The following is a 22,114-nucleotide window of genomic DNA, read 5'->3' as shown; positions in this document are numbered from 1 at the left end:
CCTTGTCAAGCCGTAGACTGAACATTTATTGGATTATGTTGAACAGAATTCAGCCTTTCATACAGCTGGGAAATTTCCATCAGTCTAATATTTAGTGACGTAGATATTTAAAAAAATATATATATATATATATATATATATTGTGAATTATCATATATTTGTAAAATTTATTTAACTCCCTGTACTCCAATATATAATGTATAGCAGTCTTTAAATCAGTAATTTTCTAAAAAATAATCACTTTAAATAATTACATTTCAGGTATGGAAAGCTAATCCACCACCCGTAGAGGCTCATTTAGAGGAATTGTTAGAATTTCATTTTAAATTATTCCAGTAAATCTTGTTTTTTTGTTGATTGTGTTAAAAGAAATGTAAAAAAAATCTAGCCACCTAAAACCTGCCGATATGCAGGTTTTAGAAATCGCAGAATAAAATTGCGATTGACCAAAAAATGAATTCTGATTTTTTTCAAAATTGAAAATTAATACATTTGTCTTTTAGGGGCAGATTTCTCCACCCTTGAATTAGCTTGAATTTTTATTTTTTTGTGGCATATAATGTAAAAGAAATTTTCTGAAACTTGAATTTTCAGGATTTATTAACCCCCCCTCACAATTGAAATGAACCCCCCTCAAAATTTAAATTAATTGAAAATGAATACATTTGTCTTTTAGGGGCAGATTTCTCCACCCTTGAATTAGCTTGAATTTTTATTTTTTTGTGGCATATAATGTAAAAGAAATTTTCTGAAACTTGAATTTTCAGGATTTATTAACCCCCCATAAAACTCAAATTTAAAAATTTGTCAGCTAAAAGCTCATGTAAAAGCCAACGGTAATGGTATTTTCAAATTTCAAGTTATTTTTCAATTTGAGTTTGAAATTAATTTAATTAATTTTGTATTTAATTAAATTAAAATTTGGCAAACTCATTGAAAATGACAGAATGCAATTTCACTGTGCTCAAGTTGTTGTTTTTTCACGTTTTTAAGTGATCAGGATTTTATGTTTCTATTTTTTTCTTAAACAAGCACACATTTGAGATTTTCAGGTTTTTCAAATTTAAAAATTCAAATGTTTTGACCAATGGCTGCAACTCGAAACAGTGATTTCAGAGAGATAGAGTGTCTAAAGTTTTAGTAGGGTTTATAGCATTAATACAACTAAACGCTATGAAATTAAGTTATTGATTTTTTATAAAAAAAACTCAACAAAATTATTACTAGAAAGCAAATCTTTTGTATTTTTTTTTTTTAATTTTTTATGTAATCACATACATGTTAATATTTATTTGTCCTCTGAGAACAGCTCCAATTTTATCTTGTAATATTCGTTAAAATGGTGGTTTTTGAGGGGGTTACCCTCATATGATATACAGCAATGGATTTAATAACAGGGAAAGTTCAAAAGTTAAATTCCATGAGGATTATCACAGAAACCATGTTTTTTTTATTAAATTTTAAATTCTTACCTCTTCAAGCACATCGGCCAGCTTGCTAAGAATTTCTTCAGGAAGGTCCTGGAATGTAGGAACACTGTAAAATAAAACAAACACTTTGTTATATAACTTTTTTTTATTTAAAAGAACTAAGTTAGAACCAAGACTAAAAGACTGGTCTAACAAGCTATAGCTTGGGTTTACAATCTATACTTTATATACTCATTATTTTAGCTGGTTCTACATTTTTTCTGGTTGGTAAATCAACCAGAATCTGTTGTTTTTGAAAGGTTATATTGTAGTTCATTGACATCAGTTTTCAGGAGGACGGACCTAAAGTTATAGGGGGGATATATTGATGATATATCGTTCTCAATCACATAATATATTGATAATGGTTAAAGGGATACTGTCATGGGGAAAAAAATCAGTTAATAGTGCTGCTGCAGCAGAACTCTGCACTGAAATCCATTTTTCAAAAGAACAAACAGATTTTTTTATATTCAATTTTGAAATCTGACATGGGGCTAGACATATTGTCAATTTCCCATCTGCCCCAAGTCATGTGACTTGTGCTCTGATAAACTTCAATCACTCTTTACTGCTGTACTGCAAGTTGGAGTGATATCACCCCCCTCCCTTTTCCCCCCCAGCAGCCAAACAAAAGAACAATGGGAAGGTAACAGATAACAGCTCCCTAACACAAGATAACAGCTGCCTGGCAGATCTAAGAACAACACTCAATAGTAAAATCCCATGTCTCACTGAGACACATTCAGTTACATTGAGAAGGAAAAACAACAGCCTGCCAGAAAGCATTTCTCTCCTAAAGTGCAGGCACAAGTCACATGACTGGGGGCAGCTGGGAAATTGACAATATGTCTAGCCCCATGTCAGATTTCAAAATTGAATATAAAAAAATCTGTTTGCTCTTTTGAGAAATGGATTTCAGTGCAGAATTCTGCTGGAGCAGCACTATTAACTGATTCATTTTGAAATATTTTTTTTTCCCATGACAGTATCCCTTTAAACACAGTTTATTGAATTCAGTGACAATGTACATTTTCTCACTATAGTAATAGATCAAACAAAGGGAAAAACATAGAATAAATTCAAATAAAAAATATACACAGTATCAAAGATTAAGTGGTCCATGTTAGCAGACAGGTCCCTGCTCTGTAGAGTTCAGACAATACCCTAGCAAACACTTATAGGAAACATGACAGGAAACATTTATATCCAATAAACCAGTTGTGCGGTTTCTTAAGATGTGATTCATCCTGCCAGATACTGGTTTATTTAATCTGTATTAAACAAGGGTCAGATGTTGGAGTTACATTTCTGTAGGTAAGATGACCATAATGATATCCATATCCTCCAAGGTGGCCAAGTGACATCTGACAGTAAGAAGCTTCCCAGGAGACCTTGCCTATTGCTAGGAATTCGGAGAGTTCTGAGACTGGCTTACAGCTCACAAGCCAACGTGGAAGAGGTCATATGGGTGAAACAAGACCTATCCCCGATGAATTGGGTCCAGAACCATCATGGTGGTTTTTCATGAAACATCAATAGTGATGGGTGAATTTGCCAAGTTTCGCTTAGATGAAAAATTCATTTTGACGTCGGCGTCAATTCACGGGCAGCAAAATGGATGCCGGCGACAATTTCAACGCTGCTGACAAATTGATGCGCATTAAAGTCAATGGGCGCACGCTAATTGTCGCAGGTGTCACAATTGTCGCCAGCGTCAAAAAGACTTTGACGCCGGAGAATTTTCGCACCAATTTCTGGAATTTATTCGCTGGCAGCGAAACGTGGAAATTCACCACAAATTTGCGCCTGGCGAATAAATTACTACCTAAACATGCAGATAAAGTAGGCCAACTAATCACAGGCTTTAAAAGAGGATACATTTATCACATCTTATTGTTATTATTTTCCTCCTTTTCTGGTGGACGCGCAAGTGTAAGTTATTTTTTACTGAGGTTAATAAGAGATTAATGATATAACAATTCCATTAAGGATGGGAAATTGGATTCTAGCAGGAAACAGAGCCCGGGTCTTGTCTAAACTATAACTGGCAGGTTTCACTATATCAATAACCAAAAGAACGTGCTGTGTTTTAACACCAACAAACCCTGCTGCCGGTAAACCTCTACATTAGTATGGCGGTACTTTCGTTAAATGTTAGCGTTACACAATCTGTAATGGCTATTATTGCTTGACAGGCAAGTCTTTGGCCTTTGTAATATCTCTAATGCTCGGTGCTCAGACAGATCTAATGTCGTAATATCATAAAAAATAATAAAAGGAGAAACAGGTGTTCCCCTGTAAAGACCAGTATGGAAGTGTCACATGGATAATTAGGGCCATATATCTTATAGAACAAGTGCAATATTTTTGAATGAAATTGGCAATATTTAATTTTGCTAAAATACTACTGTATTTTCTGTTTCAGTATCGACAAGATTTGTCTTTCCATTAGTTTTTTTTTATCGGAACATGCCTTTTAATATGGATACAAAATAAATACCTACCGTATATACTCGAGTATAAGCCGAGTTTTTCAGCATCCAAAATGTGCTGACAAGTCTACCTCGGCTTATACTCTGGTCAGCGGGCAGCAGCTGAGATTGCAGTCACTTTTAATCATTCCTATACCAACAGTTCACTTGGGGAGAGACTGCAATATCACACAGCGCCCTTCTGTTGGTTATATGAAAGAATAACAGTGCGCCCTCTGTTGGTTATATGAAAGAATAACAGTGACTGCAATATCACACAGCGCCATCTGTTGGTTATATGAAAGAATAACAGTGCGCCCTCTGTTGGTTATATGAAAGAATAACAGTGACTGCAATATCACACAGCGCCATCTGTTGGTTATATGAAAGAATAACAGTGCGCCCTCTGTTGGTTATATGAAAGAATAACAGTGACTGAAATATCACACAGCGCCCTCTGTTGGTTATATGGAAGAATAACAGTGACTGCAATATCACACAGCGCCATCTGTTGGTTATATGAAAGAATAACAGTGCGCCCTCTGTTGGTTACATGAAAGAATAACAGTGACTGCAATATCACACAGTGCCCTCTGTTGGTTATATGAAAGAATAACAGTGACTGCAATATCACACAGCGCCCTCTGTTGGTTATATGAAAGAATAACAGTGACTGCAATATCACACAGCGCCCTCTGTTGGTTATACGAAAGATTAACAGTGATGGCAATATCACACAGCGCCCTCTGTTGGTTATGTGAAAGAATAACAGTGACTGCAATATCACACAGCGCCCTCTGTTGGTTATATGAAGGATTAACAGTGATGGCAATATCAAACAGCACCCTCTGCACATGGTAGTGGGACAGTGGGACAATGCACACAGTAATCCGTTTGGCAATTCTCTGTCACCATCAACTTTGCAAAGAAGTCCAATTGATCACTGGGGGGGTTGCTTTGGCGGAATGTGCGCTGCTGGGAGACAGGGCTGTAGTTGTGTCTAGGCTTATACTAGAGTCAATAAGTTTTCCCAGTTTTCGTAGGTAAAATCGGCTTATACTCGGGTCGGCTTATACTCGAGTATATACGGTATATAATGCAATAGTGATGAGTAGTGATGGGCGAATTTATCCGCCAGGCGCAAATTCGCGGCGAATTTGCGCGATTCGCCGCCAGCGAATAAATTCGTGAAACGCCAGCGAAAATTCGCGTCAAAAATTCGCCGGCGTCAAAAAAATTTTTACGAAAAACGGACGCCGGTGCCAAAAACGGGCGCCGGCGTCGAAAAAACGGGTGCCGGCATCAAAAACGGGTGCCGGCGTCAAAAACCAGACGCCGGTGCGATTTCGTGAATTTTTCGCCGTTTCGCGAAATTCGCGAATTTTTCGGCGAAGCGAAACGGCGCAAATTTGCCCATCACTAGTGATGAGCGTATCTTCCCTGTTTCATGAAAAATCATGAAACGACAAAAAAAATCACAGGTCTACAGGTGACCATTTTTTTTACATATTGTTTCATCCACTGGAGTCTATGGCGTCTTTTTCACAGCAAAATCTGGTGAAAATTTTCAATCATAACTAGTTGTGGTTTCAAAAATCTCTAAAATCCCTAAAACCTTATAAATAAGCCTCATAGTGTAAAATCATTTTCTTTTTTTATGTTTTTGTGATTATCCAAAAAGCTCCAGAATACAGTACAGGTATCAGTCCTCAAAGCTCAGGACCTTGAGGTTTCTGGATAAGGAGTCTTTCCTTAATTTGGATCTCCTCAAGTCTACTAAAAAAACAATTCAACATGAATTGTTGTGCCTCCAATAAGGATTGATTAAACAAGGCACTGTTTTATAATTAGGAAGAAAAGGGAAATTGTTTGAATTATTTGATTAAAATGGAGTCTGTAGGAGCAGGCCTTCCTGTAATTCAGAGCTTTCTGGATAAAGGGTTTCCGGATAATGAACCCCATACCTGTAATGGCATTTATTGCTAGATAAGTGATCCCATACCTGTTTAACATGATCACCACAAGGAGTCATGTTCAAACCCCTTCCCAACCATTGCTGTCTGTTAGATGCTGAAATTTTATTTTAACAATGTAATTAAGTATCATTCCCTGGTGAGTAGTGATGGGCAAATTTGCGCCGTTTCGCCGAAAAATTTGCCAATAACGAACGAAATGGTGAAAAATTCACGAAACGGTGCTGGCGTCTTGTTGTTGATGCCGCGTCTCACTTTTTATGCTGGCCGTCCGTTTTTTGATGCCGGCGTCCGTTTTTTTGGCGAAAATGCACCAGAGTCCAAAGAAGGACGCCGGTGTCCAAAAAAAACCGACACCAGCGTCCATTTTGTTTAATTTGAATTTTTGCAGCCATTTCCCAAATTTATTCGCCAGCGGCCAATCGTGCAAATTCGCCGCAAATTCGCGCCTGGCGAATAAATTCACCCATCGCTACTGGTGAGTGTTTGTGCCTCTTCTAAGGCTCCAGATCACATTCCCCTCTTCTTTTTCCTAAAGCTAGTCCTAAAATTCTATTTCAGTCTCATTTTCCCATTAAAAACAATGAAGATCTGCCAGTTTGGCATTCTGCAAAACCCAATTTAAATCAACTGATTTGGTAATTCATTTAATTTCTTATGATCATAGAATTCTATGATCTTCCTCATTGGAAAGTTGGGTTCACGTTCATAAGATCACAGTCTAAGGTTCTAAAGGCAACAGAATTACAAGCGTGTGTCTGCCCCTCGTTGTACTGCAATTATTCTTGATGATTACTGCTGTGATTAAAACATTAGGCTTGTGTGGATCTCTCATCTCCAAAACACAATGTCTCCAGGCCTCAAAGCAAAGCTGTATAAATGTACAGTGAGTAAAAAAATGTGTGTGTTATAAACTCGTCCTGACAGATCATTTGTCTTGGCACCAGCCGGAGTCAAAGCAGGAAAATTGGTTCAATAATCCTTCTCTGCAGTCAGGGAGAATATAATGATTGTGTTTATGAAACACTGATGATACTGTTCTGTTTCCTTGCAGTAAAAGAAACTTCAAAGAAATGTCCGAAAAAATCAAATATCCCAAATTTTACTTGTCTTGAAACAATATATAACTATATACTGTATATATATATATATATGTAAAATTCAGAATGCGCTGGACTAGTGATGACCGAATTTGTGGCAAAATTCCGCACTTTGCCATTTGCAGTGTTTTTTTTCCGAAACTGCCGCAATAAAAAAAGTCGCCAAGACAAAATTGTCGCAGAGGCAAAAAAGTCTCCATAAGAAAAGACGTCAATTGACTTTAATGCATATGAACAAAAAAGTCGCAGAGACAAAAAAGTGGCTACAAGAAAAATAGCCATTGACTTCCATGAATTTGGAGTGACAAAAATTTTAGCACAAAAAATTGTCACGCGTAACAACATTTTGACGACTCTTGCATTTCGAGAATTTTATCGCAGATTTGAGAATTTTTCGGGGCCAAGAGAAACGGGACAGATTCTCTCATCACTGTTTCGGGCTTTCTGGATAACGAATCTTTCTGTAATTTGGATCTTCATACCTTAAGTCTACTAGAAAATCATGTAAACATGAAATAAACACAATAGGCTGCTTTTGCCTCCAATAAGGATTAATTATATCTTAGTTGGGATCAAGTACAATCGACTGTTTTATTATTACAGAGATAAAGGAAATCGATTTTAGAAATTTGGATTATTTGGATAAAATGAAGTCTATGGGAGACGGCCTTTCCATAATTCTCAGCTTTATGGATAATGGGTTTCCAGATAATGGATTCCATACCTGTATAAAGCAGTTTTTCTATTTTGATTTAAAAAGAAAGCAAAAAAAACTTATTTGGAGAGTGTCCCTATCACCCCCTAGATCAGAGGTTTTATGACTTTTCCAGCTGAAGGCCCCATATGAGATCCCACATTTATTCAAGGTCCATGTTGTCTCAGAAAACACTGCTGGATCACCCATTCAACTATAGCTCCAAGAATATCTAAGATCTTATTCTAATTAACCTTAAAGCTGGATTTGTTTTGTGGGTATCTAGGAGAGAAGAACCTCACCTAAGATGGCCTTTAGGTGGGATTCCACCTGCTATTGCTTTGGATCATCCTAGGGAGGGAGCAGCCAGGCCGGCTGGGTACCTTGAAGTACATTTATTTGAATAAGGAACAAACTGTAAGGATATCAGAGTTAAGGAGCTTGTGTTATTCTCAAAGTTGCACCAAAACAACATTGTGCCATCCATAAATATTCCCATTTCTTGCAACAATCAGACTGTCCATCTTTAACCAAAAAATTTAAAAAAAAGCCAAATAATCATCTGTTCCCATTTTAATCTTGGTCTGACCAGGCGGCTGATGTTTGCAGGATAATATCAAAGGGCAATGTGATTTCCAAGTGTAATGAGCTGCACTAATGGCACTGACATTTGCTTATTTCTTGCATGATTATGACTCCGAGTGAATGAGTGAGAACGCTGTATCACTGTTCTCTAAAAAGCTATTTACTCGACTAAAGACGGAGTCATGGAACTCACAGACTAATTTCCATAGGTTGAAAGGATCCCATTTTCCAAGTATCCTCTTTCTCCAAGTATCTCTTTTTTTCTGGTATCCACTCTGCATTTCCAGTCAACTGCAAATGTCACAAACATAAATGATGAAACCAATATGCATTTTTGACTTATCTCTGCCTCCCTTTGGCCTATTTTCAATACATTAGTGCCATAACATGTGTAACACAATTATCCTCATGGTTATATGATTTCCAATGTCCCAGAATACAGGGCACTGTAAGGCTCTGCTGGGATTTGAGCTGGGAAACATTTGAGTTTCTGGCTCAATGCCCTATCCAGTAGGCCAGGTGAGCAGCTAGCAGGATTCCTCATTATCTATCACCTAGTCTTCCCTTGACAGCAGCCTTATTGGTTGGTTAGTTGAAGCCAACCAGGGCTGATGCTGCCGTATATGCACCCTGCTTTTCTCACCACCTGTGCCTTGGCATTAGCTACTACTGGAGCACTGTGGTCTAGTCCCTAGCTCTTGCCCCTCTTGCTCCTTGATTCTAGCCCTATCAGGTTCTGCTCCTCATTTCCCATCTTAGTCCTGTTCCAGTCCTTTGTCCTGCTCCTGCCAGTCACACCAACCCTATCTTGTTCTTGTCCTTCAGCCTCCCCATGTTGATTACCTGTTGGCCATTAACAGTACCTTGCCTGAAGGTCTCACTTGTTCCCTTTCAGAATTGTCTGCTTGTTATAGCTGGCTTAGCACCCCGAAACCCTGAAATATAGTCCTCTTGCTCTAACAACATTCCAGAAAGAAGAGTCTCTTATCCAAGAAGAGAAGAGTAAGTTATCCCTTAATAGCACCAGCAATTTCTCCTGTCTCCTGACCTTCCCATGTTTACTATTTTTAAAGGGCCTTAGCAGAGACACTTTAGCATGAGAGTGAGCTACTGTGACGCTGTTGTCTAGGTGATGATTTGGTTTTATCAGCCTTAACATCTCTTCTCTCCAAGCCTTTGAAGCCTTTGAAATAAGTTCTTCTAGACCGAGCCAGAGAACAACCGGCCATAGGGTAATAAGCACTTTGTTTGAAGTAGTACAATGGGGTCCTCTTGACAATTTGAAAAAGCTGTGTGCCAAAACTATAGCGTTCTTACTTTGACCTTCAACTTGCTTGATGTTAGAGTTGAACTCAAATATTATATCTTTCAGTGTAACTGTGATTTTGCACTTAAGTTTGCTGACTGGTTGATTGTAGTTATGCCACTGAAAATTATACAGTCATTTTGGACTATTAACTTCCATTGGAATTGAACAAATGCTCCCACCATGATACAAGGTATACTGTATAAGTTACCATGACACATTACTGCTGATTCCTGCTGGTTAGGCCATATGATGTGTTACGGCATATGAGAAAATAAGGCTCATTGCCAAACTACAAACAAGGTTATTAATCACTTGCATCAATTACTAAGTGGCCAATTCACATTGAGTTTAACAGTAGTGAGATTTTCCAACCTCATTCTTTGGGGTATATTTATCAAAGAGTGAAGGTAATAGTGAAGTTCCGCCACTAGAGTGAAATTCCGCCACTCTCCATTCATTTCTATGGGATTTTTATAGGCGTATTTATCAAAGGGTGAACTTTCACTTCAGCCATTCATAAATACGCCTTTCAAAATCCCATAGAAATGAATTGAGAGCTGCGGAATTTCACTCTAGTGGCGGAACTTCTCTCTTTGATAAATTTACCCCTTTAAGAGAAAACTTGATACATACGATAAAGCAGGTTCGATAATTTTACACAAATGATACAAAAGGTTATAAAATCACCAGAAATGGATTGTTTAAATACTAGAATATTTAAGGAACAAAGCTCAGTTATGGTTAAGCCTCTTTAATTACTTAGTCTAGGTCTTCAATGGTGCCAATGTCAGCTTGATGGCGAGTCAATCCCTGTGGTGCAAGGCTTGAGCGAGGAGAGGATATATTGATAGTTAGTATACATGGATACAATTTGTGATCAATATTGGATTGTTCTGTCCTAGTCCTTATAGGACCTATATACTGTTTTTATTATGTTCACCACTGATAAATAATGATGCAGGGTTGGGAGTCAATGTCATCGAGGGTTGGGATTATTTAAAATGAGGGAAAAATAATTATTTATCTAACTTTTGCCTAGTCACCATTTTCCCAAATGTTCTTTCTAGGTGTTTGTATTTAATAGCAATGAAGAACCCTGAAGCATTTATCCACAGGGGAGCAGGTAAATGAAGGAAGGCATCTGTCAAGGTTAGAAGCTAATGTAGTCTTTGCTCTTAGTTGATAGATAACCCTAGTTTCTCCCTGGAACCCGGGTATTTAGATGGCAAGACATTGTGGTGCTTGGACCAATCGAAGGAAAGAAGGGACCATATACAGTTCAAAGTCTGGAAACATAAGATTAAGAACTTTTTGCACTGGGCCGTAATTTGCAATCTTCCAAAAGAAAAAGAAAAAACTCAACATGCTATAATTTAAGGATCACTCATATTGAATAGAAGTTGCTCTGTATGATAACAAAATGATATGATCATTTAGCTTTTCCAAATACCATGACCTAGACCTTTCATGGACCTCAAAACCAATTGGTCCATTAAGTATACCAAAAAAATGAACCAGCCCTACCGCATAAGTTTCAACCAACCTGTTCCAACCTGTTTTCCACCAGTGAAGGGCACTCATACTACTTACCACTTATATGATGATGATAAAACATTTACCATCACTTTTACACATAGAAGAGTAAAATTCAAGAATAGAAGATGGTTAAAGCAATGGTGCTAGAGGATGTGCCATCTTATACGAAGACAGGACCTCTTTCTAATGATATTAAAACCATGCTATGTTATTATAGACACACCAGGTCTGTTCTGGCATGCATTCTATAAAAAAAATATTTGGGGGCTTAGCATACATTAAGCTTCAGTCTATGCAGTCTCAAGGAGTTCCTTGGAACATCAGGAAATATGAAAAGTTACATTTCAACCATCTTTTGCACCATACCCCTCCTAAATATCATACTCCAGTGACAGTGAGTGCTTCAGATATCTGAGCTCCCTTTCTTTCTATTTGCACTCAAAGTTGGTGGAGAATGCGGAAGAAAGGAGACAGAAGAAGAGGGTGAAACACACAGGCAAACAGAAGACAGTAACGATGCCCAATGTAAATATATCTTTTTCACGGCAGTCCAAACACAAGGGGCCGACAAAGTTTATCATCTGATGTTATTTCTTTTGTTTTTTGTGTGCCATATGTTTAAATTGCGATAATTATGACAATGACATTTTGTGTCACTTTTTCTATGACAGATTAAACCGCCCTTTCCTTTGAAAACAATTTGATGCGATTTTAAACACTTATTCATAATTCCGACCATAAATCCAAGAAATTACAATGTGCAAAAGGGAGATAAAAATCCTTAGTTGAAACCCTTATTACAATGACAATGCCAGATTGCCTTGTTTTGACAAGCGCCGAAGACGAAGGTCCATTTAACAGTATTTACACCATTTAAGGGCTTTGCAGATAATGTTTTATCAACATTCAATTTTGGACAGTTCGTGATTTAGAAATGCATGAATACTTGTTAAGTTTGCTCTGTAATCTGCTGCAAGAAATGATCATTCTAGGGAAACAAATTGCCTCTTAACACCATACAACTTCTAATTAATACAAGAAGGTAAATATTGTGGTTGTCACACTATATTGAAAGTAATAACTAGCAGGACAGGGTGCAAAGAGCAAAAAGTAGGCACAGTCCAACATATCGCTTTACTTTGTTCCGTGCCCTGCATGTAGGGAAATTGAGCCTATGATTAAGTGCCTACAGGCACGAAACGTGTAAGGTTATGTATTAACTCACTTTGTGGCCTAAAATAAAATTCTCAGTCTTTTTACAAGCCTGTTTGTGGGATCTGTGAGTGCCTGCAATTTTCTCCTTTGGTTGGATACTTCCACCTTGAGCTGTAGGTCTGGGGCATGAGCACCCGGACCTCACATACTACTGGTGAGATTATAAACTTTATATAAACTATACACTAGGATTCTTTTCTTCAAATACAGTCCAACATGTACCTTTACTTTCATGCCCTGCATGTAGGAAAATTGCTGTAGGTCTCTATGAATGTCAGATGAATTCAGGGTTGCCTAAGTTTGGCAGCACTGTATTCATGATGGGTGGGGTGAATCAATAGTGGGAACCCAACAGCTTGAAGCAAGGCTGGGCTAAGCTGACCAGGCACCCTACTAAGCTGACCCTAGGCAACCTGGCCGGCCAACCACCTCACCCTCCCCCTGTTGCGCATGGAGGGTGCGCAATGACAGAGAGGCGGGCAGGGTGGCAGAGCTGAAGACAAGGAGGGCAGAGTTGCAGACAGGGAGGAGGAGCACACCTGTGTCACATTTGGAACTGGAGGCAAGACAAACACACAGGTGCCTCAGTGCAACTACAGAAATGTGCATAAATGTGCTTTTGTGGTCTTAAATGAGCTCTTCTGATATCATATCATATACAACTGCCCTTACCATGGAGTCTGGGAAGCCAGTGGGTAGAAGGATGTAGTAGACTAGGTGGGACTGGAGAAGGGCATGGAAGGATGGTTTTGTCATTACTTCACAGAGACAGACCTTTATAATACTGCAAATAAGAATGCCTCAGGTCCTGACTCTTGAAAAAAAAGATATGGACAGCCACATAGCAGGAGGTGCTTCATACTATTAGTAATGTGCCTAAGAGCTATTATCTTCCACAACAATCCCTACATATATGAAATAGCCTAAGAGAAAAGACCTGGGTGCTAATCAGCCTTATCAAGCATGACGGATGGGCTATCCACCAGACGGATCAGAGAAACTCAATAGGAAATAAAAACCCAAACACAATATGATTATTTCTTTGGTGATGGAAAGAAAATCATATTTTCTACACGTGGAAACCAGAAAAGACAGTTTTATCTCTGGGACGTGGCAACAATGAACCCAGCACATAGAAAGCAATAGCCGTGGGCTGTGAGATGTTATCTACAGGGAAAAAGATATGGTGTGAAAGTGAGTAAGGAGATGGGGTGGGGAAGCTAAAAATAATTCCCTTGTTGAAGTGTTGTTCTATTTAAGGACCACATGCCGGAATGGTTTTGGGGTTGAGCCCTTGGCCATCAGCATTAGAAGAGCCCCTGTGGTTGTGTTGCCACTAGGGATGAGCAAAATATTTTGCTGCATTTCGCTGAGAAAAAAATGTCCATAGACTTGGTTTAAAAACCAAGGACATGGTTTAAAAAATGTGGCACAGTTTGAAAAATTGTAGAGCTACAAAACACCCATTGAGTGCAATACTTTTGGCAATTTTTTGGGCTTTTTCGCAAATTTTGGGTAAGAAATGGGTCAGATTCACCCATGGAGATCTGTGATTGGCTGATCGCCATGTCAATCTCAGAAAATGCTGCCAAGTTTTCCTAATTTGGAAAACCAGGCAGGCAGCTTTGACACAAATATCCATCCATAGGTGGCAACCCTACTCTGTGGGCTCAAAATGGGACAGTTGGGGGTATGCAAATGTCATTTCAACACTGTCTTCCCTTTTGAATAAGTTGAATATATAGTTCAAACAATAGTGATTTTAATTAGGACAGACTGCAGGTTTAATTAAGGTGCAGCTTATTCATCAGACTATATTAGGAGGTCTCATCAGTCCTGTCCAGTGCAGGCAACAGGCAGGTTGAACTGGCACTGAGATAATTACCGGAGCAGCTCTTAATTACAGTATTTTCCTTGTGTGCCATGAAATAAAGAACTCACTGCACTACTGAAACTCTCTGTCCAGGTTCTATTTAATCCATAAATGAGCACTCGGATGCAGAATAATAGAATGGCACGTCGGGCTGACGATTCATGTCTGGATATTACTAAATAATGTAAAGCGCTCAGTACAAACTCCCACGCGCTCTCTTTATGTTGTCACTCTAGAACGACAAACAGTTTTCCCAAGGAGAATCTCCCATCTCAACTGTGTGACATCCTCTCTGTCACTCCAACTCAATTCCCTTTTGTTTTCATTACATTTACAATTATGTGATGTGAAGGGCGCGAGACTCTCAAAAGCTTTACAGTCCTTAGTGCTCAACATATTGTGAGTTTATCTTAATTATTTTTCCCTTAAGTACATGAAGGACTGCCATATTGTGTGCCTCAGCAGAGGCCTTCTCCACCATCCACCTTGATGAACACACTTTCACCACCAGGGGTGCTGTCGTTTCTCTTATATTTAGAATGAACACTGTTTGTAAATAATAGTTCTCCGATCTCAGAGCTTTCTCTAGTGCCGAGGACATTCCACAACTGCACCAACCCAATAAACAAGGCAGACACAAACGTTTGGGCTGTCAAATACTTATTAAGGAGTAAGTAAAGTTTTTGAGTCAAACTCATGGATAACGATATACTGTAACAACCCAATAGAGCAGCAACACTGTCAATTGCCAAGGTGGCCCGGAAACCCTTTCTACCCCAACCAAATGCATTTCCCAGGGTGACTACTAACTCTTGGGCTAAGCCATGACTTAAGCACCCAGCCCAATCACTCCTAAGAACTAGTAGGAAGGGGCACTTGACTATGCTGCCTAAAACAGCATCGGACTGGTGTTTCCAGGGTTCACTGGGCTGCAACTCACGGGTCCACCAGTCATATATTCCCACTGCCAGCCCACCAGGGCTCGGTGCCTTTTACTTCATACTTGTGGCCACAGCCATGACAGGGGTGGGGCAATGGAGCACTGGAAGTTCCTGGCAGGCAGTTGGGGTATGTGCCTGGGTTGAAAGGGCCTACATGATCCATGGCCCACCCAGTTTTTTACTAGTGTCCCATGGGCCCAATTAGACCCTGCCCTAAGATGTATATATATCCTGCCTGCCATTACTTTAAATGGCCAATCTGAACTCGGGAAAAAGGTGGATTACTACGCTCCTCTACTGACCTGCTACTCAACTCTTCTCTCATTACCTCCTCACTAGTGATGGGCGAATGTATTCGGCAGGCGCGAATTCGCGGCGAATTTGTGCGATTCGTCGCCAGCGAATAAATTCGCGAAACGCCCACGAAAATTCGCTGCAAAAATTTGCCGGCGTTTTAATTTTTTTTCGAAAACACGGGCGCCGGCGTCAAAAATGGGCGCCGGCGTCGTTTCGTGAATTTTTCGCCGTTTCGCGAATTTTTCAACTAAGCGAAATGGCGCAAATTCGCTCATCACTACTCCTCACATGCTCGCATTCAAGACTTTGCAAGGGCTGCACCCCTCCTCTGGAACTCTCTCCCACGGTCTGTCCGACTTTCTCCCAACCTTTCTGCTTTCAAGAAATCTCTGAAAACGCACTTCTTTCGAGAAGCCTCCCCTCACTCTGCTTAACTACCAAACGCAACACCACATACAATACAACATTTCTCACCCACTTAATTGGATCTTGCCCACTCCCACACCTTGTGTATTACTCCCTTCCCTTTAGACTGTATGCCTATGCATAGGGCCTTCCTCACCTTTTTGTACCTGTATTGATTGTGATGTTTGTTACTCCATATATTCTATGTATATAATTCATGTGATTTAGTTGTATAATCACATTTACTTTACAGTGCTACGCAATATGTTGGCGCTATATAAATACATGTTAATAATAATAATTATGCCCCTATTTTCCTATTTTTCGCCATGAGTCATCGGGGTACTTGATCTATCCTGCTGCTGGAAGTGTAACCAAAGTTAATCTGTTGTAAGTAACAAAATGATTATTATCACTACCCTTTATGTATCCTGCGCTGACGCCTGATGGTGGGTAAATGAAACATGAAGCTGAAGAAGCCCACCTTTAAGCATCTGCTTCCATTAAACACATACATTATACATATATATAGGCAGCTTTCAGGGAGACATATGTTGTACTAGGAATAAAGGCGGCAGTGAGTTGCGTACGCCAATTACAGCAATTTATTTTCATTTATTTAGCATGACCGTGTTTATGACAGAGATTAGAATATCTTGCACTAATAGGTGTTTTGCTCGTTCCTGCCACCCACATATCTGTCACTGCTGATCCCAAGGGAACCGCCGATAGGACTCAGCCTTCCTCCAAACTCTCGCAGAATTGCAGCGATAGTGAAAACATTTCATTTCGTTAAAATGATCTCCTTACGAATATTTACGAAGCCAAAGGAAACAGCTTCATCTCAGCACAAAAATTTTCGGCACAGACCCACCAACTCTGTGATTTATTTCTAAACACAAGTTTAAAGGCACTGGGATAGAGTATTTGCTACACTGACATGTCTCTACTGTCCTTGCTGTAAGCAAATATTTGGGAATTTGTAAGGGTGGTTTAAGGATGTGCAAAATGCAATTTTCAGCCATACTTTTTATTACACACAATACAAGGATATTTGCCACAATGTCAGACTTATTGCAGGTCTACACTGCATTAGCACCCAATGGGTATATTTATGGGAACCGTGGAATTACCCCCACGGTCAGGGAAATGGTACATCCCAGGACCACCAGTATCTATATTATATCTCCCAACTGTCCCGCAGGGACAGTCCCAACTCTAACAGCTCAGCCCACAGTCCCGAGTTTCTGTTTGATCTCTTGCACTGACACCAGAAAAAGATACAAAGTTTCTGAAAATCAATTCAAATGAGAGGCTTTTTGTCAGACAGCCCAGAACACTCAGCACCTGCACTTAGATACAATTGTAGTTATTTAATATAAACAAGTCTCTTGGGAGAACTGAGACAGCTTAAAGGGCAATTTCACCTTCATTAGAAAAACATGGCACTAAAGCGCCCAGAAATGTGTTTAAACTTTCCATAACCTGCCAAATTTTGTAAAATGGACATTTGGGGGGTGTGGCCATGAAATGGACGTGGACCATAAACAATTTACCGCAAATGTTGGGAGGTATAACGGAGGTATACTATAGGCACGTTTAATCAGAGCAGACTGGACAAATGCAATGATGCTCAGGGAGACAGGGTGTTCATGCATGAACCTGAGTAGAACCTTGATAGCCTCCCTAAAGAATCTAAAGATGAACCCAGTTTTACCTAATATTATTATTATAATTATTATCCATGATTCATAGAATGTCAACGTATTCAACAGCACTGTACAGAGATGATACTACATGCACATGATTCCCTGCACCAGTGAGCTTACAATCTAAGGCTCCTATTACATTCACACACATACGGATCAGTTTAATTAGGAGCCAATTAGCCTTTTTTGTTTTTGGAATAGTGGCGGAAACCCACACAGACACGGGGAGAACATGCAGTGGCTGGAATTAAAATGTATATTTTTTAGGCTCTTTTCAGATTTTTTTCTGCAGTTTTGTTGAATTTATATTTTATGTTTCATTTTGGTCTCTGTCTTCTAAGAATGCGATCGCCTGAGAAAAGGGAGAGATTTCCCCGTAAAGCTATTTACACTTGTGTGCCGGGCTTTATGTGCCTATAAAACCCCATTTATAATATATATATCATTTCATAAGCGCTCGCCCAGCTCCTCATATGGTTTTTATTAGATCTTTCAGTAAACTCAATGGATCATAATGAAAGCAATAAAAATAAAAGGGCAACTGTACCTAGAAACGTTCATGCACATAGAAAAGTGCTTTGATGGATTTGTTTCCTCCAGTGATAGGAAAATGCAGAAATATCTTGCAGGGTAGAATTCTGTGATGGGGTGGGGCTTATTAGAAGTGGGAGGGAAGCTTGCAGTCCTGAGGTCTTGGGTTTGATTCCAGCCAGGGCAAGAAATTTGTATGTTCTCCTTGTGTCTGGGAGGGTTTCCTACCACATTCCAAAAACATTAGATTGTCAGCTTAGCATGCAGTTTGCCACTTTTTTATCACTAATGCAGCATTTTCCCACAGTTCCAGTATCAATCAATCCAGGGAATACTGAAACCAACAGCTGAAGGTGACGGCAGCTTTAGGGTTGACATTTGTACACGATTTAGAGAAGGAGCGGTAACACCCGAAACGCATAAGGTGTTGGTCTGTCGGTGGTCTGTATTTAATGGACTAAATAAACATATTTTTTATGAAGCACGGTGTTGCTGCTTCAATAAAATGACTATACTTGTGGATCCTGAGGCTTGAGAAACCGGGTGCTACAGCATATGTCAGTGCTATCTGCTATTTTATCTAACACTCACCGCACTTACCTAGTAGGATTCTGGGTGTTTTCAATTAGTCATGCCATTTGTTGGCTTCATACAAGGAGGCTATTGTAATAACTAAACAAGTATAGGATCCACTATCCAGCAAAGTATTATATTATAGCTCTGGATTTTGAGAAAGGCATCTGTTACAGAGTCCAGTTTAACCACTAATTCTATTTTTTTCAAAATGATTTCCTTTTTTTCAGTAATAATAAAACAGCATCTTGTACTTAATGGTCACTAAGCGACACAGATCCATATTGGTGGCAAAACAACCTTATTGGGTTTATTTTAAGTTTAGCACACAATGTATGTTGATCCAAATTACGAAAAAAGATCCCTTATCCGGAAAACCCTGGGTCCCAAACATTCTAGATAACAGGTCCAATACCTCTATATATAAGAGTGATGGTATAGTGGAAATGCAATCTTTAGCAATTCTTCCCATTAACACAGTAACTGAAGTTGAAAATATCAATGGAATAGAGATGTTCGGGTTGACCACCTGCGGGTTGAGGCTTTGCTGGTTAGGTTCGGCTGTGGGTTGAGCTTTGCGGGTTAGGGTTGAGTGTGGGTTGAGGTTTTGGTGGGTAGGGTTGGGGGCGGGTTGAGGTTTTTCTGGTTAGGGTCAGGGGCGGGTTGAGGTTTTGCTGGTTAGGGTCGGAGGCGGGTTGAGGTTTTGCTGGTTAGGGTGAGGGGCGGGTTGAGGTTTTGCTGGTTAGGGTGAGGGGCGGGTTGAGGTTTTTCTGGTTAGGGTGAGAGGCGGGTTAAGGTTTTGCTGGTTAGGGTGAGGGGCCAGGTTTTGGTTTTGCTGGTTAGGGTCGAGGGCGGGTTGAGGTTTTGATGGTCAAGGTTGGGGCAGGTTGAGGTTTTGCTGGCCCAGTCCATTACAAAGGAAACCTGCCAGCTCTGTACATCATACGATATAACTTTAAAGGAGTGTGATGTGTAAAGAATGTGAGCCTACTGAGAGTACCACAACTCGTTCTTAATAATTCAATAGTGGGTCAACTTTTGATACCACCCAATTCAACCATCTCCTTCTATGGAAGTGGGAGGGTACGCCTGAGGGTTAAAGTGAGGGTGAAGGGGTGGCGGACTAATTGGGGTTCATACGTGAGCCTATGCCAAGTTGGACCAGTTGGGTTGAATACCCATTTTCTATAGACTACGAGACAATTGTCTTTATTGCCACTACGTTATTACTGTAGCGCTCCACTGCGGACCTAACGAATCAGCCTAATATCTATCTCACGGCTTGCATACATCGCTTAACCTAATTTCAGGCTCTTTATCTCTTTATTTTATATGTTCTCCTGGACTCATGATTTTAATGTAATTTACTAGTAAAAGTTAAGTTTTAAATCTGTTCCCTGAGTTACCGGGTACTATGATGGGGTGGAGCAACTTTAAGGTTTAGCTTTTCTTTCCAATAACTTTAAAGGAGTACTGATACTGAACCCCCTAATAGAACCCAAAGAAAACTGAACATGCGGGAGATGACGTCCTCGAGCTCCGCTTCTCTACTCTGCACAATTGTGAATTGCACAATTAGGGGCAAATTTTTCACTTATTCGCTATGCAATGAGGAAGAAGGGAGGGGCACTATGGAGGGTAGTGGAAGGGGCTTTTCACTTTAGGGGGGTTTAGTTCTGCTTTTAGACCATGAAGGAAAATATCCAGCAATTGAAACACTTATTTCTGCTGCTTCCAGTCGGAGCAATGAAGCGCCACTACCTGCTGTTTGTAAGATTTGGGGCAGACTGCGTCGTCTGTGTCATGTGACTGTGAATGCAGCAAAGGACTTGAACAAATAGAGGCAATTACGGTAAAATACGGTGTTTACTTGTGCCGTACAATTATATATCTGAGTGGGAGCCGCTGCCGTACGTGACCCAGGGGTCCAATAAAACACCTAATGGCGCAGGGGCGGGATGGGTTTATAGCGCAAGCTTCACTGAAAATCACTTCAAATTGTTTTTCAAAAAAAAAAAAACTGACTTAAGTGTTAAGAATGCGACACCAGAGGCTTTAAGGTTAAATTTCCCAGAATTGCAGCTCTATGGCTCAACGGGAGGCTGTTGCTAGGCAACAAGCAAAGATGATCATTATGCAGTTTGGGAAGAAAACTTCTTCAGGCAACTTTTGTTTCTGTAAATCATTGGGTTTTATCACCTCGCAGGGCAGGGTTCTCTGAGATATCATTGTATTACAGCTCCCAGCATCCCCTGGCAGTTCTTAGTTTACCCTTTAATTTCCTTACGAAGGATATAAGGTTGTGGGGTCACCGCTTGCCGAGACCTTGTTTTCAAGCATTTGTATATTTCAATAGTCTAGTGGCTTTGCCTGCTCTGCTGCAGGTACTTGTCTTACGGAAATATATCACAGGCTTCCGACTGCCGCTGCAGGGTAAATATTAATGGAGTTTATTATACAGAGTAGACTGAGGCTTTACTGTATCAGCAACAGCTGAAAGGGACACCATCATGTTTGTGGTTATTTCAGAGAATACTTTTATTTCTAGTGGTTAAAGGGATGCTGTGATGGGAAAACATTTTTTCAAAACGCATCAGTAAATAGTGCTGCTCCAGCAGAATTTTGCACTGAAAATCTCTTTTTGAAAAGAGCAAACAATTTTTTTTGTATATTCAATTTTGAAATCTGACATGGGGCTAGACATATTGTCAGTTTCCCAGCTGCACCCAGTCATGTGACTTGTGCTCTGATTTGCTCTTTTGAGAATTGGATTTCAGTGCAGAATTCTGCTGGAGCAGCACTATTAATTGATGTGTTTTGAAAAAACCACGTTTTCCCATGACAGTATCCCTTTAAAGTGACTTTGATTCAATTATTTCTTCCAACCCAATATCTCATTTCTACATTTAGCCACTAGGTGGAGCATGTTATTGATGTGCAGGCCGACCCAAAGCCGAAGAACAAAATTTGCGGGTTGTGGGCAGGTGCGGGTTAAATTTTAGCCTGTGACCTCCTAGTGCTCCACTTCCACCGCACGTGCTGCTTTTAAGAAACTCGCAAGCCAGAATCCCCCACCCCTTTGGTGACATCACTGGGGGGCGAGACGGGTGCAGGTATATAAATAGGTGGGGTTGGGTCAGAAAAACTCGAACATCACTATAGCATGTAAAGTAGACAGTAGTGATGGGCGAATAAATTGTTCATAACTGATGACATCAGAACTCACCTTTTATAAGGATATAATTTACAAGATATTCATGGCTTTTGTGTTTTATATATCTATATATATATATATACAAATCATTTGGGATTGTTCCTGAGCTTGACCAGTCAGGCATAAAAATGTTTCCCTAAAGCATTTGATTTGTTTGTTTATGAACCTGGAAACACACACATAAAATATCATTTATTTATTTATACATTCGCAGTC

At 39.7% G+C, this 22,114-nt stretch overlaps 1 protein-coding gene across 2 annotated transcripts in view; it reads right to left on the bottom strand.

The window, feature by feature from the left end:
* prkg1.S (protein kinase cGMP-dependent 1 S homeolog) overlaps positions 1-22,114 on the bottom strand; it is a 415,118-nt gene that overhangs the window by 100,827 nt on the left and 292,177 nt on the right. For both annotated transcript variants that reach the window (XM_018227316.2, XM_018227315.2), the window contains exon 5: positions 1,473-1,536. In XM_018227316.2, coding sequence (XP_018082805.1) covers positions 1,473-1,536 — 64 coding nt within the window. The remainder of the gene's footprint in view (positions 1-1,472; positions 1,537-22,114) is intronic.

This window comes from Xenopus laevis, chromosome 7S (genome assembly GCF_017654675.1).
Source record: "Xenopus laevis strain J_2021 chromosome 7S, Xenopus_laevis_v10.1, whole genome shotgun sequence".
NCBI lineage: Eukaryota > Metazoa > Chordata > Amphibia > Anura > Pipidae > Xenopus > Xenopus laevis.
The sequence above is the reverse complement of the archived record's forward strand: the minus strand, read 5'-3'. Positions and strand labels throughout refer to the sequence as shown.